This window comes from Myotis davidii, unplaced genomic scaffold (assembly GCF_000327345.1).
Source record: "Myotis davidii unplaced genomic scaffold, ASM32734v1 scaffold685, whole genome shotgun sequence".
Taxonomy (NCBI): Eukaryota; Metazoa; Chordata; class Mammalia; order Chiroptera; family Vespertilionidae; genus Myotis; species Myotis davidii.
In genome coordinates, this window is record NW_006295823.1 from 210,328 (window position 1) to 225,105 (window position 14,778).

Below are 14,778 nucleotides of genomic sequence, written 5' to 3' on the forward strand. Positions count from 1 at the left end.
TTTTTAAAAAATAAAAATGTTTTCAGTCATTGCTAAATGTCCCCTGGGGGGTAAAATCACCCCTATTAATAAACACTGACACAAGGCAATGTTTTAGTTTCACTGGCATCACAGTGTAATCTCGCATGGGTAAGAGTTTTGGTAACTGCCTGCCAGAGATGATTATCGTCCCATTTACCAACAGTAATGGGGTCCTTAGCTCTGTTGGAAAGGTTAATGGTCCCATTCTAGGATCCCTTTTTAGTAAGTGTGCCTTCTAAACAGCTTCTATTTAGGAATAGCTCTAGGAAAACATGAGTAAAGGACTGAGGAGGAAAGCAACTACAGTGGGGTCTTGACTTACGAGTGCTCCCGCTAACGAGTTTTTTGAGATACCAGCTGTCTCTCGGCCGATTTTTTGCATTGAGTTGATAGAGTAATTTGAGTTAACGAGCTCCTTAACGAGCTTGGTCTCGGAACGAATTAAACGCATAAGTCAAGGCCCCGCTGTAAATGTTTCCCAGCTGATGGCAGTGGGTAGAAGAGGTTGCCTCACTGGCGGAATCATCATCATCATCATCATCATCATCATCATCATTATTTAACATTGTTAACTAGTTATTTAAATATAGTTTATAATTTTTACTTTATTTTGTTTTTTAGAGAGAGAGGAAGGAAGAAGCAAAGAGAGAAGAAACATCGATTGCTGCCTCCCGCACACCCCCTCCCGGAGGCCCGCGGGCGGGCAGCCGTACCTGGGTGAGCCTGCGCTTCTCCCGGCTTGGCCCCTGGTCGTTGTGTAAGGTGTAGACCGGGGTGTACTGCACAAAACCGGAGTAGGCCCCACAGTCGTCCTCCGTCTCCTGCACGTGGAGAGAGACGAGCAGTGATGTCACAACGCTGCTCGGATGACTGATGGACGCCCTTGGGTTCCTCAGCCGAGCATCCGTCCGACACAGACGTAAATAACAGAAGAACACCCAGGCTGCACGTAAAGGCTCTATTTAGAAGAGTAGGCCCCCCTGCATTGTTCTGTGTCGTGAATGAACCATTTCCAGAATAATCTCTATTTTGAGTAATTTGAGTCAAACGCGTACGAGGATCATTCACCCTCCGTCGCGACCATGGAAGTTCTGAGTGGGATTATTGGTCTCCGAAGGTACAATTTCAAAAGAGAACCGATAAAAAAATCTACTGAGCTGTAATGTGTAATCAAATCAAACAGACATACACACAGACGCATAAATATGCATATATATGCGATGTTCGCAGAGTCCAGTACACAACCTCACACACAAACCTTTGTCAATGAAGGACAAATGTAGTGTAAAGCAGCTACTATTGGAAAGAGCTCACAGACCAGTGGTTCTCAACCTTCCTCCTAACACCGCGACCCTTTAATACATACAGTTCCTCATGTTGTGGTGACCCCCAACCATAAAATTATTTTCGTTGCTACTTCATCACTGTAATGTTGCTACTGTTACTCAACCTTCCTAACACCGCGACCCTTTAATACATACAGTTCCTCATGTTGTGGTGACCCCCAACCATAAAATTATTTCAAAACTGTAATTTTGCTATTGTTATGAATCATAATGTAAATATCTGATATGCAAGATGTATTTTCATTGTTCGCGACCCACAGGTTGAGAACCGCTGCCCTAGACTAACCCACAGGGCTTCACGCAGGGAGGGGATGGCCTTCCTATGGTCTTTGGCGACCCCTGTGAAAGGGTCGTTCGACCCTCAAAGGGGTCGCGACCCACAGGTTGAGAACCGCTGTCATAGACCAAAGGAGGGCATTCATGGCTTAATCCTGCACCCCAAATCATCTTCTTTTAAAAAATCGTTAGCTTCACCCGGCCGGCTGGCGTGGCTCAGTGGTTGAGCGTCGACCTATGGTCATGGTTCGATTACCGGTCAGGGCACAGGCCCGGGTTGCAGGCTCCATCCCCAGTAGGGGGGCGTGCAGGAGGCAGCCAATCGATGACTCCCTCTCATCATTCATGTTTCTCTCCCTCTCTGCCTGTCCCTTCCTCTCTGAAATCAATAAAAATACCTACTTAAAACCAATTTTTTCTTAAATACATAAAAAATGATCGGCTTGCAGCAAAGCATTTTGGGAGGGGTAGCTATATCAAGGCCATGAACTTTACGGGAACAACACCTCCTGTTCGAGCATCTTTGAAGATCTCGGGAGCCCTGTGATAAAATATGCAAGCGATAAAGAGAGGGCTCCGTGGGCGCGCACAGCCCGGCAGGCGGTTTCCAGGGGGCTTGTTATGAAAAATCCATTCCCGGACACAGGGCTAAGCACACTTCAAAGTCATTAAAAGCACACATCCCGTGTGGTCTGCGAGGTCTGAGCACCAGCCTTGCGCGAGCGGGAGGAGGAGGCTCACCTTGTGTTTCAGCTTGCTCTTCACTTCCTTGATGCCCTGCTTGGCGTGGCTTTTTGCCTGGAAAACATGAATCCGAGTGTCGGGCTCAGAACGCTCCTTTTGCCGCGTGAAGAACGAGTCCCCCAGCCCTGGCCGGTTTGGCTCAGTGGGTAGAGCGTCGGCCTGCAGACTGGGTCCGATTCCCGGTCAGGGCACGTGCCTGGGTGGGTTGGGGGCTCGATCCCCAGTGTGGGGTGCGCAGGAGGCAGCCGATCCATGATTCTCTGTCACCACTGATGTTTTTTTCTCTCTCTCCCTCTCCCAGCCTCTCTGAAATCAATACAAATATGTTTAAAAATAACACAATGAGGAGCCATTGTTAGCTTTTATAAATAAAACTAGAGGTCCGATGCGTGAAAATTCATGCAAGAGTAGGGCTTCTTCCCCCGGCTGCTGGCACTGGCTTCCCTCCAGCACCCAGGATCCAGGCTGGCTTCCCCTGGGCTACCCGCAGGTACCTGGGACCCGGCTGGCTTCCCTCCAGACCCAGCTTCGTCAGGAAGGATATCCGGAATGACATCCGGAATGACGTCCGGTCTAATTAGCATATTACCCTTTTATTATTATAGATAGCCTCTCTATATAATGACACCATTCGAGCACTTGGATTTCTTTTGGTCAGTGTTATTTCTGATTTTTCACCATTGTATTTAAAAGGAAAGTAGGGAACATCGAGACTGACAGGTCTCTTGCCTAAAACCATGCCGTAAAATTTTACCGGTGGGGTTTTTAAGTATCCAATGAAGGCTCACGTATTTATACGCTGTCCGCACCGCGGGGGTCGCTCTGGTCATCGCGGAGTTGAACAGGGCGCCTCCTTTCTGCAAAGGAAACACAGACACTCATTTCCAAATACGGTCGACCAGGTGGCCCTGGAAACAAGCACGGGTGATAGGGCAGAAAAAAAGCTTTAGTCACAGGTCAAACGAAGGCCTACAAAACAGCAACAATGAGAGGGACTTATGGACCGGCTGCCTCCTGCACACCCCCCACTGCGGATGGAGCCCACAACCCAGGCCTGTGCCCTTGGCTGGGAATCTAACCGTGACCTCCTGGTTCATAGGTCGACGCTCAACCACTGAGCCACGCCAGCCGGGCTCACCCTGGAAGATGAAGCCTACTGCAGCAATATGGCCAGTAACAGGTGTATATTTAAACATCATAAAAAAGAAACACGACTATTTTTACATTGGGTAATAAAGTCTAGATATGTGGAAGAGGGGCTTTATATATTTGAAAAAACTGTATTAACAAAAAAGAAAACTGTACCGGAAAGGGAAAAAGTCTCCCCCCCCACCCCCCAAATCTCACTATTCCACCCAATTCCCTGTTTTGGAATAGAATTCAAGGTGGCAGTGAAATCTTGCTTTTTCAAAAGAAGCCATCTCTCTCAGGACAAAAGAGTTCCATTGGGAATTGTATTCATAAATCCAAGCAAGCTCTCAGCATGAAACAAAGATGCTGAAATGTGAGAACACACACATTGAGAAGGCCGCCAAAACACTGCATACTTTGGCTGAACCTAACCCAGAGACAGAGAGTGGAAGGAGAAGAAATTCTGGGAGGCTATCATTACCTTGACCGTGTGTACCCACTGCTGATACGACCTCGGGCTCCCTGGGAGAGGCAAAAGTAAGATGTCAGGAATATTTGAGCAGAAATAAATCCACAGGCCAAAATTTATCAAGAGCGAGTACTGCCGGGAATTTAGCAAGCAACTTCTACTTTTCTGCACCGCGGTGGAAGCAGCAACGAAATGCCGTAAGAAAGAAGAAACTGTTCTAATTCTTCGAACAATCACCACCATTTTTAAGCACAGACACTTTTTCTTCGCTCACAGATGAAGCCGAGACGTTAAAATATGCTGCCGTCTTTCTTTTTTTTTTTCATTCTTAATAATTATGCATTTATTTAAAGCTTTCATTGCACAGTAGCAAAGTCAACTCGAAGAAAATCATAAACTTCACTTTAGTCGGTGTATCACATATCAAGATTTTTATAAGTACATGTTGACTTTTTGGTCAAGACCCAAGTTCCTATCAGCCTTCCAAGAAATAAAACACACACACAATTCCCCAAAATACAGTGGATGGAGTCATGCATTTTTTAATAGTGTCTTCAGAGAGGGAAAAATACAATCTTTCTCTTTCGAAAGCCAAGATGTCCGCATCTTTTAAAAACTGATTTTTCAATGTTTCGTGTCTTTTTTACCTTTTTTTTTTTTTTGCCTCTTTAACACAATCAGGTTCGTCTTAAGATAATATTTCAAGTGGATAAGATAAAAAAACAACTATAGCCGAAACCGGTTTGGCTCAGTGGATAGAGCGTCGGCCTGCGGACTGAAAGGTCCCAGGTTCGATTCCGGTCAAGGGCATGTGCCTGGGTTGCGGGCACATCCCCAGTAGGGGGTGTGCAGGAGGCAGCTGATCGATGTTTCTCTCTCATCGATGTTTCTAGCTCTCTGTCTCTCTCCCTTCCTCTCTGTAAAAAATCAATAAAATATATTTAAAAAAACAAAAAAACAACAACAAAAAACAACTATAAGCAAATTGAGACATGCAGAGGACCTTGAGAACCAAAAAGATTCTCTATGGATGTTCGATGTGAATTTTCATGGACAACAAATTTGATTTCAATGCAATTCAACTGCTGCTCCCGTTGGAAAAGTCTCTAGTTGAGAACCCAAGTGTGAGAGATTCACGCCAGGAAGAGTGTAGTGGTGGCGGCTTCTAGGCCGCTGGTCATCACAGTCGCTGGAAAGCTCGGAGGCAGGCAAATCCAGTGCCAATAACACCAGTGACCGCATATCCGGCTCCTAAGATGGCCATTTAGTCGATAAAAAGACATCAGAAGCCCCACAGCTCACCGGAAGGCACGCCCTACAGCAGTGATGGGAACCTTTTGAGCTCGGCGTGTCAGCATTCTGAAAAACCCTAACTTCACTCTGGTGCCGTGTCACAGATAGAAATTTTTTGATCTTTGCAACCATAGTAAAACTTACATTTTTGATATTTATTTTATATATTTAAATGCCATTTAACAAAGAAAAATCAACCCAAAAAATGAGTTCGCGTGTCACCTGACACGCGTGTCATAGGTTCGCCATCACTGCCCGATAGCAACTGACTGAGTCAGGTTTCATCGGCCTTCCTGGTTGTTTAATTTTTTCAAATATATTTTTTTATTGATTTCAGAGAGGAAGGAAGAGGGAGAGAGAAACATCCATGATGAGAGAGAATCATGGATCGGCTGCCTCCTTCACGCTCCCTACTGGGGATGGAGCCCACAACCTGGGCATGTGCCCTGACCGGGAATCAAACCGTGACCTCCTGGTTCATAGGTCGACGCTCAATCCACTGAGCCACGCCGGCCAGGCTGCCTTCCTGGCTGTTTAAATGCTTAAGAAAGCAATGTCCCAACGGCTACCCAGCGAGTATCTGGTACACAGAATCCCTAAAACAGCTCATCTTTTTAAAATTGAGACAAAATTGACATAAATAACATTATATCTATAGCTCACATTCAGCCCTTTCCAATTTTGTTCTCAAATTTTGTTTTTTACCTCCATGGCATTATTGGAGTTGTACTTTTCAACTCTAAAATTGGGCCCAGCCGGTGTGGCTCAGTGGGTTGAGCGTCGACCTATGAGCCAGGGAGTCACCGTTCAATTCCCCGGTCAGGGCACATGCCCGGGTTGCCGGCTCGGTCCCCAGGGTGGGGCGTGCAGGAGGCAGCTGATCCCTGATTCTCTCTCATCACTGATGTTTCTCTCTCTCTCTCTCTCTGCCTCTCCCTTCCTCTCTGAAATCAATAAAAATATATATTTTTTAAAAAAAGAATCTGGAATTATGTGTCGCAGGGCAAACTAGAAGTCCCTAAGAAAACTGCCTAAGATGATAGGAAAACATGCTGTATAATTTAGGTAGAAACCTGTGGGTATTTAAAAAAAAGTCTAAAGGATGCTTGTCTCTTTAAATTTCGTGCTTTTAAGATCCAAGGCTCCTATTAGCACAAAATTGAAGAGACAAGCACATTATTCTTTGAAAATGTTCTTTTTTAAAGGCTGTTTTTCTCCTTAAAAAATGCATCTGGATGCCAAAAATGAAAGAAAAAAGAAGGGGAAAAAAATCCCCAAGACCTTCTGTTCGAGCAACAGGATTATGGGAAGAATCAGCATTTTTTGAGAAAATTCTTCACATTGTTCTTGTTCATCAAAACAGCGATTTTTCTCACACTCAAGGACAGACTCTCTCTCTGGCCTGCGCCAAGCCCGTCTCTCCTAACGTATTTGTCTAAATTCCAGTCATTTGTAGCGTCTTATCCCCCAAACATGTAAATCGGTCTAAATTGCTTGGTGCGGCCAAAAAAATGACACTAAAACTGATGATCGGTTACCACCCCTTCAAATTCCTCCGCTCCCTTCGTCAGTAAGAAGGGAAACAGGACAGCCCGGCCGGCGTGGCTCAGGGGCTGAGCGTCGACCTAGGAACCGGGAGGTCAGGGTTCGATTCCTGGTCAAGGGCACGTGCCCAGATTGCGGGCCGATCCCCAGGGTGGGGCGTGCAGGAGGCAGCCGGTCCATGATTCTCTCTCATCACTGATGTTTCTCTCTCTCTCTCCCTCTCCCTTCCTCTCTAAAATCAATTAAAAAAAAAAATAGACCAAAAAAAGAAGAATCCAAAACCTTTTGCGTTTTTCAAGAACAAGGTGGCTGGCATGAAGTCGGACTGAAAATGCAGTCCCCAAGTCAGGTGCCCGCTGGGGGCCGCTATCCCCCCATCCTTTTTTCAAACAATAAGACCGACAGTGACATCGGCAGGAACCGCCCCTCGGAAAAGCCACCAAAGCCACCGGGCCCCGCTCCATCGCCGTGGAATGGGGACCCACTCACAATCCATCCACATGAAAGGCTCACGCCCTATTACTGTCACCCATGTCACCTTCCCTTCCGGGGGTGCCGCCAGCCCCACGGGTCACAGAGATAATGAGACAGCAGTTATGTAAATACCCAATCGATGCCTCCAGCCATTTGTCCAGGAGCTGACAATGCTTTGCTTGTCTGAGGTGAAAAGTATAAAAAATAAAAAGTCTTATTTTAACACAGAAGTCCCATTGAAGCTAAATTCCTCCCAGTGAGCTGAGGGGAGCCGGGAGGTGGGGGACTCGGGCTCGGCACCTGCAGAGTCAAGTCCGCTAAGTTTTTCCCCAAAAATAAGTGCTTCCAGGGAAATTCTGTCTTCCTTTGGGCCAAGGCCCACCGCGCTGGGCTCCCCTGTACGTCTTTAACAAACGGACAGATGACGGCGATGGCTTTTCTGTTTCCAGGCTGCATAAATAGATCTCATTTAAGAGTAAAATTCAGCGTGGGGGCATCTTTAGAAGAGTGCTATTTGTCTTTTCACGTCTTCTTTAAAAATATATTTTTATCGATTTCAGAGAGGAAGGGAGAGGGACAGAGAGCGAGAAACATCCATGATGAGCCCTGGCCGGTGTGGCTCAGTGCATAGAGCGTCAGCCTGCGGACTGAAGGGTCCTGGGTTCAAGTCGGGTCAAGAGCATGTCCCTCGGTGGCAGGCTCCATCCCTGGCCCAGGTCAGGACGGATGTGCGCGGGAGGCAACCCATCAGTACGTCCCTAGGCGGCAGGCTCCATCCCTGGCCCTGGTCAGGACGGATGTGCGCGGGAGGCAACCCATCGATGGTGACATCTCTCACATCAACGTTTCTCTCTCTGTGTCTCTCCCCTTCCCTTCCACTCTCTCTGAAAAAAAAAAAAAAGCAGTGGGAAAGATCCTCGGGTGAGGATTAACAACAACAAAAGAAGGTCGAACCTCTACAAAATCGACTCACTGAGCATCCAGAAGCTATGTGGCATTCCACCCTCTTTTCAGAGGGCACGGCCTTGTGCCCTGTCTGTGGCCTGTCCCCTGGGCAATAGCATCCCTCGTACGTCCGAGCAGACAGCGCTGGCCGGGAGGACGGGCAGGGAGCGGCCAGCACCTGCCTCTCTGTGTGTTTATGTCCAGAAACAGCAGGTGGTGACCCAAACCATCACCCCTTGGGGAGCCCCTCCACCCCAAGGCTGTGAGTCGCGGGAACAGGCGAAGGAAGTGGATGGTGCGGCCCCGCTGAGGCGAGAGGATGCCTCTGACACATCACCCGTTTAGGGGGAAACAGCGGGGCATCAAGCCGCTGCTGCCAGACACAGGGGAGAGGATCCCCTGGAAGACGGGTCCTCGCCCGGGGACGTTGTCTTTACCTCCAGAAAAGCCCCCGGAGGTGATCTCCTCCTCGAAGGCGTCGGAGAAGCCCTTTCCTGAGTTCAGTTTCACCAGCCGCCCGTCGATGAACTGAAATGGAAGAGAGTCGGATGGGTTCATCGTCATAGCTCTCCTCAGAGTAAAGGCTCACGTATATCAAAGACATGAGCAGCAGACACTCACAGAAACATAATTATGCACACGCACACACACCTACACCAATAAAAGAGAAATATGTAAATTGGTCGTCACTCCGCTACGCCCTCCAGTCAATCAGGATGAGTATGCAAATTAACCCAACAGAGATGGCGGGTTAATGTGCAGACACAGGCGCAGAGCGAAGACTGAAGGCTCTGGCCAAATGAATACTAAAGATGACTGAAGCTGAAGAGGTGTGGCTTCTCCGCTGCGGCCGGACCAGAGGCCTGGGTCCCAGGTACCGGAGGGAAACCGGTGCCGGCAGCCAGGGGAAGGAAGGCCTATTGTGCAAATCTTCATGCAACAGGCCTCTAGTGTGTGTATATACACACACACACACACACACACACACAGGACAAGAAAATGCTCCCAGAATTGCAATAGCCAGGACTCAGGAACAGCAGCTCATTATTTAAATATAAATGCACAGACGAACTTCACGAATGGGAATCGGGAACTGCAGGAGGGCCTGGCGGGCGTGGCTCAGTGGTTGAGCATCAACCTAGCAACCAGGAGATCACAGTTCGATTCCCGGTCGGGGCACATGCCCGGGTTGCAGGCTCCATTCCCAGTGTGAGGCGTGCAGGAGGCGACTGGTCCATGATTCTCTCTCATCATTGATGTTTTTATCTCTCTCTTTCCCCCTCTCTGAAATCAATCAATCAATCAATCAATGTATAGACATATGGACAGTGCAGGAAGAACGATCCAGGCTCTGGGCAGCTTGCTTAGTGCACAGGAGTCTGCATGGAGGCCTGCTGGCCCCTCCCGGCCTCTGTGGCCACAGTATCCGCTCGGGGCGTAGCCGCAAACCTTACATGAACTTAACCTGATGGATGCGCTTCATTGCACAGTCACTGACACAGGCAGCATCCAACGAGTGTCAGACCCCTGTCCCATGAAGATCAAATTCCTCCAGCAAAATTCAGCACCCTCATCTAACCCGTCCTGTCCCGAAGTATAACACAGCAGAGGTGATTCGAACCGCTTACCAACAAGTAAGTACACCTCTCTTTTTTAAAAATATACTTGTATCGATTTCAGAGAGGAAGGGAGAGGGAGAGACATAGAAAAATCCATGGTGAGAGAGACTCATCGATCGACTGCCTCCCGCACGCCCAACACTGGGGATCGAGCCCGCAACCCGGGCCTGTGCCCTGACAGGGAATCGAAACATGACCTCCTGGTTCCTAGGTCGACGCTCACCATCCTGGCTGGGCTGTCATGTGTAGAATTATTCATTCCATCCTCCCTTAGGTCAGAGGCAGTCACTTCTAAAGTGGGCATCCCTGATCCACAGAATGAATGGCTAATTCGTAAGAAAAGCAGTTGAAAGTGCTTTCAAAATTCGGCCTGCACCCATTTCCAGCCCAGAATTATCCATCAAGCCAGAGGGATCGAATGTGACGGGCAAAGCATCCTTTTGAAAAAAAAACCACAAAAAAAAACAAGGCGAGGCAGAGAGATAAATTTAAAGCCATCTGTCCCTGACGATCGGGCCCAGGGAAGGCATCCTTTTAAAGGCCTCCCCTCGCCTGAAGAGATTAAGACTGCGGAACTTTCTAAAAGGTTTCCATCTCTGTGTTTACTGGAAATAATCCCCCTATTTTACGTGGAGTGGGACGGCTCAGGTCCGGAGAGAGATAAATCCCCGACCATCCCCTGATGACGCGTTTCTGGGGGTGAGTGAGCGTTGGGGGTGACGGCCCTGCTGTGTGACCCAATGGCCATCCATCACCCGCCTAAATGCCTCGTGTTATCGCCGACCGGGCCGCCAAGCCCACCAGGGACGGCCGGACACAGCTCAGCCACATGCTTCATGAGGATGGGTCTGGGGGTCCGTGCACCCCCACGTCGTATGAGCGCCCACACAAACACAGGCGCCCCCGGGGGGAGCTGGGCCGTGGGACTCACGGCGGGAATGCTGAAGGGCAAGAGTTCTCCCAACTCCCTTTTTCTATTTTTGCTTCAACAACAGCTTCTTTTACCTTCCAAGTGGAGTTGGTTCCCGGCCACACCTCCCCTCCAATAACTCCCTCGCATTTCACAGTGAGAAAAAGAAAAAAAAGAGAAAAAGATAAGAACAGGTTTGGCTACCGGGGCAGAGAAATAAACTGCGAACGAGAAAACAGCCTGTGTTGGAAAGCGACGGTTTTGTAAGGGCCTTAACCTTGGGTAACTGTTAGCAAACACACATCCCTAGCTCCGTGGTGGGCAAACCGCGGCTCGCGAGCCACGTGCGGCTCTCTGGCCCCTTGAGTGTGGCTCTTCCTAAGCCTTAGGAGGACCCTAATTCAGTGAATAACCATGTACCTACCTATAGAGTTTAAGTTTAAAAAATTTGGCTCTCAGAAGAAATTTCAATCGTTGTCCTGTTGGTATTTGGCTCTGTTGACTAATGAGTTTGCCGACCACTGGCCTAGGTCATGAGTTTTGAAAGAGTGACTTGGTATTGAGAGGAATGACAAGAAACACTGCGAATAAAAACGAAAGTGCCCGAGACAGCACAGAAAATGAGACGGCAGCAGGTTTTTAAAGGAAGGCAGGAGTGCGCTAAGATGATGGGTTTACGTCAATCTTCCTATTTGGCTTTTTAGTCCAGAGCACGGTAGGGTCGCACGCTGGTCTGATCCCCAGTCAAGGGCACGTACCCGGGTTGCAGGTGCATGTGGGAGGCAACCAATCGATGTGTCTCTCTCACCTCAATGTCTCTCTTTCTCTCTCTCTTCCTTCCTCCCTCCCTCTCTCTCTAAAAATCAACATGAAAAAATATCTTCGGGTGAGAATTAAAACTAGTAATAATAAACGCTCAAAAAGATTGTTCGGGGCAGAGGGGGTCAGTGGAGCACCTCTTTGCCGGCTGGGGAACAGGAAGTCGGGGTGCTCTTTTGTGTGCTAACCTAAAGCACAGAAGCCAACCCCCAGAAGTGACACACTAGACACAACCACACACCCAAACGCGTTTTCAGTCCGGAGGAAAAATGGCCGTGTTGCAAAAAATGATCTATTGGCAGCCCTTCTTGGACATGAAGATAACTAAGCTAATAAAATCCAAGCCTCGCCCTGGCCGGTTTGGCTCAGTGGATAGAGCGTCGGCCTGTGGACTCAAGGGTCCCAGGTTCGATTCTGGTCAAGGGCATGTATCTTGTATACATACATGTTGCAGGCACATCTCCAGTAGGGAGTGTGCAGGAGGCAGGTGATCGATGTTTCTCTCTCATCAATGTTTCTAACTATCCCTCTCCCTTCCTCACTGTAAAAAAATCAATAAAATATATTTTTTTAAAAAATCCAAGCCTCGAGGGTTGGAGAAAAAGACATTTTAAGCGAACCAGAGATCACTCACAATTTAAAAAAACATTCTAAAAAAACTAAACTACTTTTAAAATATATTCATTTCTTAGGGGTCTCTACATTTCCCTTTCTTCGGGGCTAAAAAAGAACCAGGTAGCCCGATTTAAATATTTCACCTTATAAATGCTCCGTAAACCTTGACAGCTTAGTGAAAACTACACTAAAGTGTTATAATAAATTAAGTCATCAGCTACTTATGGGCACCTGCTAATGGCGAGAGGTTCAGCCAGTCGCTGTATATACACACACGGCCTGTTGTAACAAGTGGGAACACGCCGGGCCCGTCTCGAGCTTAAATCCAGAGAACGGAGGACGTGAAGGAGTAGAAATATATTGTTATTTTTATTTCCTGGCCAAGATTCCATGGTCACGTGATAGTTAACCTATCACATGCTAAATTAGCCTGCCAGGGCATAATGACCCGAAAAGCAAGTGAAGAGTATAAGAAGCCCATTCAGCGCTACTTATTATTAGACCTAATAATTTAAAAGCAGCATCGATGGGACAATAGCGCCCCCCAGGAATATCCACAGACAGACATGAAATAATTTTCTCCAGCACGAAGTCTGTTGAACTTCACGACCACCGGCCCGAAGGATCCATGAATTCCATCATTCAATAAACACGTAATGGCATGTCTGCTACACACCGGGCACTTTTCTAAGCGCCTGAAATACTGAAAATGAATAAAACAGACCCAAATCCAAGTCTTGGTGATGCTACAACAGCTGGTGGGGGTGGGGGGGGGGGGCGGGGAGGAATGGAGTGGGAGAGAGAAGTAGCAAGAAATAATGCGATCTATTAAACAGTACGTGAGAAGGTGCTGAGTGTTGGGAAATAAACTCAAGATTGTGTGAGGGAGGCTGGGACTGTGAGGCAAGCACTTTCCATTTCAAATAGTGAGGCTGGGCCCTGGCCTGTGTGGCTCCGTGGATAGAGCATCGGCCTGCGGACTGAAGGGTCCCGGGTTCGATTCAGATCAAGGGCACAGGCCCGGGTTGCAGGCTCGATCCCCAGTGTGGGGCGTGCAGGAGGCAGCCGATCCATGATTCTCGCTCATCACGGATGCTTCTATCTCTCTCTCTCCCCCTCTCCCTTCCTCTCTGGAATCAATAAAAATAAGTAAAACATAAAAAAATGCGAAAATGCATCCTCGCGCGGCTAGTCTTGCGGCTGCAGGGCCTCCATCGCCCGCCTGGGTCACATTCCACGTTTACTCCTTTTTCAGGCCGTGAAATATGTGTCGGGAGCAGTTGCCGCCTTGCCTCTCCTCCGTTCACGCGGCAGATGTGTTCTCACACCCCCCGAACGGCGCGATCTGCAGCTCCACTAATGGGTGTGCTGATCTCGGCTATAAATTACCCACCGTACATAACGAACTACGTGTTTCTTTAAAAAAAAAAAAAAGATGAATAGGAAGGTGTGGAGATCTATCAGAATTTATTGTTATGTTAAAAGCTTTCTAAAATCTCCCCAAATCTCCAGCGAACATAAAAGGGGCACGTTTGGCTTCTGACCCGTCTCTCTGATCCAGGATCTTATTCAAGTCGGAGAAAGTGGGTCAGAGCAGAAAACATCAAGGCTGTGGATCTCAGTGAATTCCCACTCTGCACAGCGCGTCCTCATGCGACGGCTCCGGGTTTAACATGACCGACACCACGCCTGGCCGGTGTGGCTCAATGGTGAGCGTCGACCTATGAACCAGGAGGTCGGGGTTTGATTCCCGGTCAGGGCACAGGCCCCGGTTGGGGGCTCCATCCCCAGTGTGGGGCGTGCAGGAGGCCGCCGATCCATGACTCCCTCTCATCATGGATGCTTCTCTCTCTCTCTCCCCCTCTCCCTTCCTGTCTGAGATCCATAAAAATATACTTAAAAAGTAAAAAAGGGCAAGAAACCAACACAGGTGCGAGGCTGCTGAGGGACCCCAGGTAAGAGGCCTGGAAAGAAAGGCCTGGCCCTCGGGAGGCGGCGGCTAAAGAAAGATGGAGCTGTCAGGGCCGGGGCTTAGGCAGCGGTTTCTGGGACGCCTTCCAAGTCCATTATCTGACGAGGAGCCGATCCAAATGGAGCCGCTATCGCCCGCCAGCGTTCTGTTTATTTCACGGTATCGGGGAATGTTCGCGCCGGAAGGTCTCTCGGACGCGGTGGCCCCGCAGGCTGACTCATGTTACAGGGGCCCCAGGAGGTTAAGGAGTGGACAGTCAAGAAAAACAGCCCACGACTGGCGCATCTAGAAACGTTCAAAACCAGGGGTTTTTTTTCCTTTTTTTTTAAAAAAAAATATTTTTTATGGAATATATTTATATTCAGAAGGTTTCTCCATTTGCATGTGCTCATTCGAGTCTTTTGCACAATTAGATTGGATATGATTCTTTACTAACACATAGAAGTTTGTTCATTTTTTTATATTCTAGATTCTAAATTCTTGGATGGTTCGTATGTATTGCAAATATGATGTCTTTTATATATGAGGAAGGGAGAGGGATAGAGAGTTAGAAACATCGATGAGAGAGAAACATCGATCAGCTGCCTCCTGCACATCTC

The 14,778-nt window shown here is 48.1% G+C and overlaps 1 protein-coding gene across 1 annotated transcript in view; it reads right to left on the reverse strand.

Moving 5' to 3' along the window:
• DENND1B (DENN/MADD domain containing 1B) overlaps positions 1–14,778 on the reverse strand; it is a 63,094-nt gene that overhangs the window by 10,178 nt on the left and 38,138 nt on the right. The window contains exons 14-18 of the mRNA XM_015568441.1: positions 8,682–8,828; positions 4,000–4,040; positions 3,176–3,244; positions 2,385–2,441; positions 735–842 (exon numbers count right to left, since the gene is read on the reverse strand). Coding sequence (XP_015423927.1) covers positions 735–842; positions 2,385–2,441; positions 3,176–3,244; positions 4,000–4,040; positions 8,682–8,828 — 422 coding nt within the window. The remainder of the gene's footprint in view (positions 1–734; positions 843–2,384; positions 2,442–3,175; positions 3,245–3,999; positions 4,041–8,681; positions 8,829–14,778) is intronic.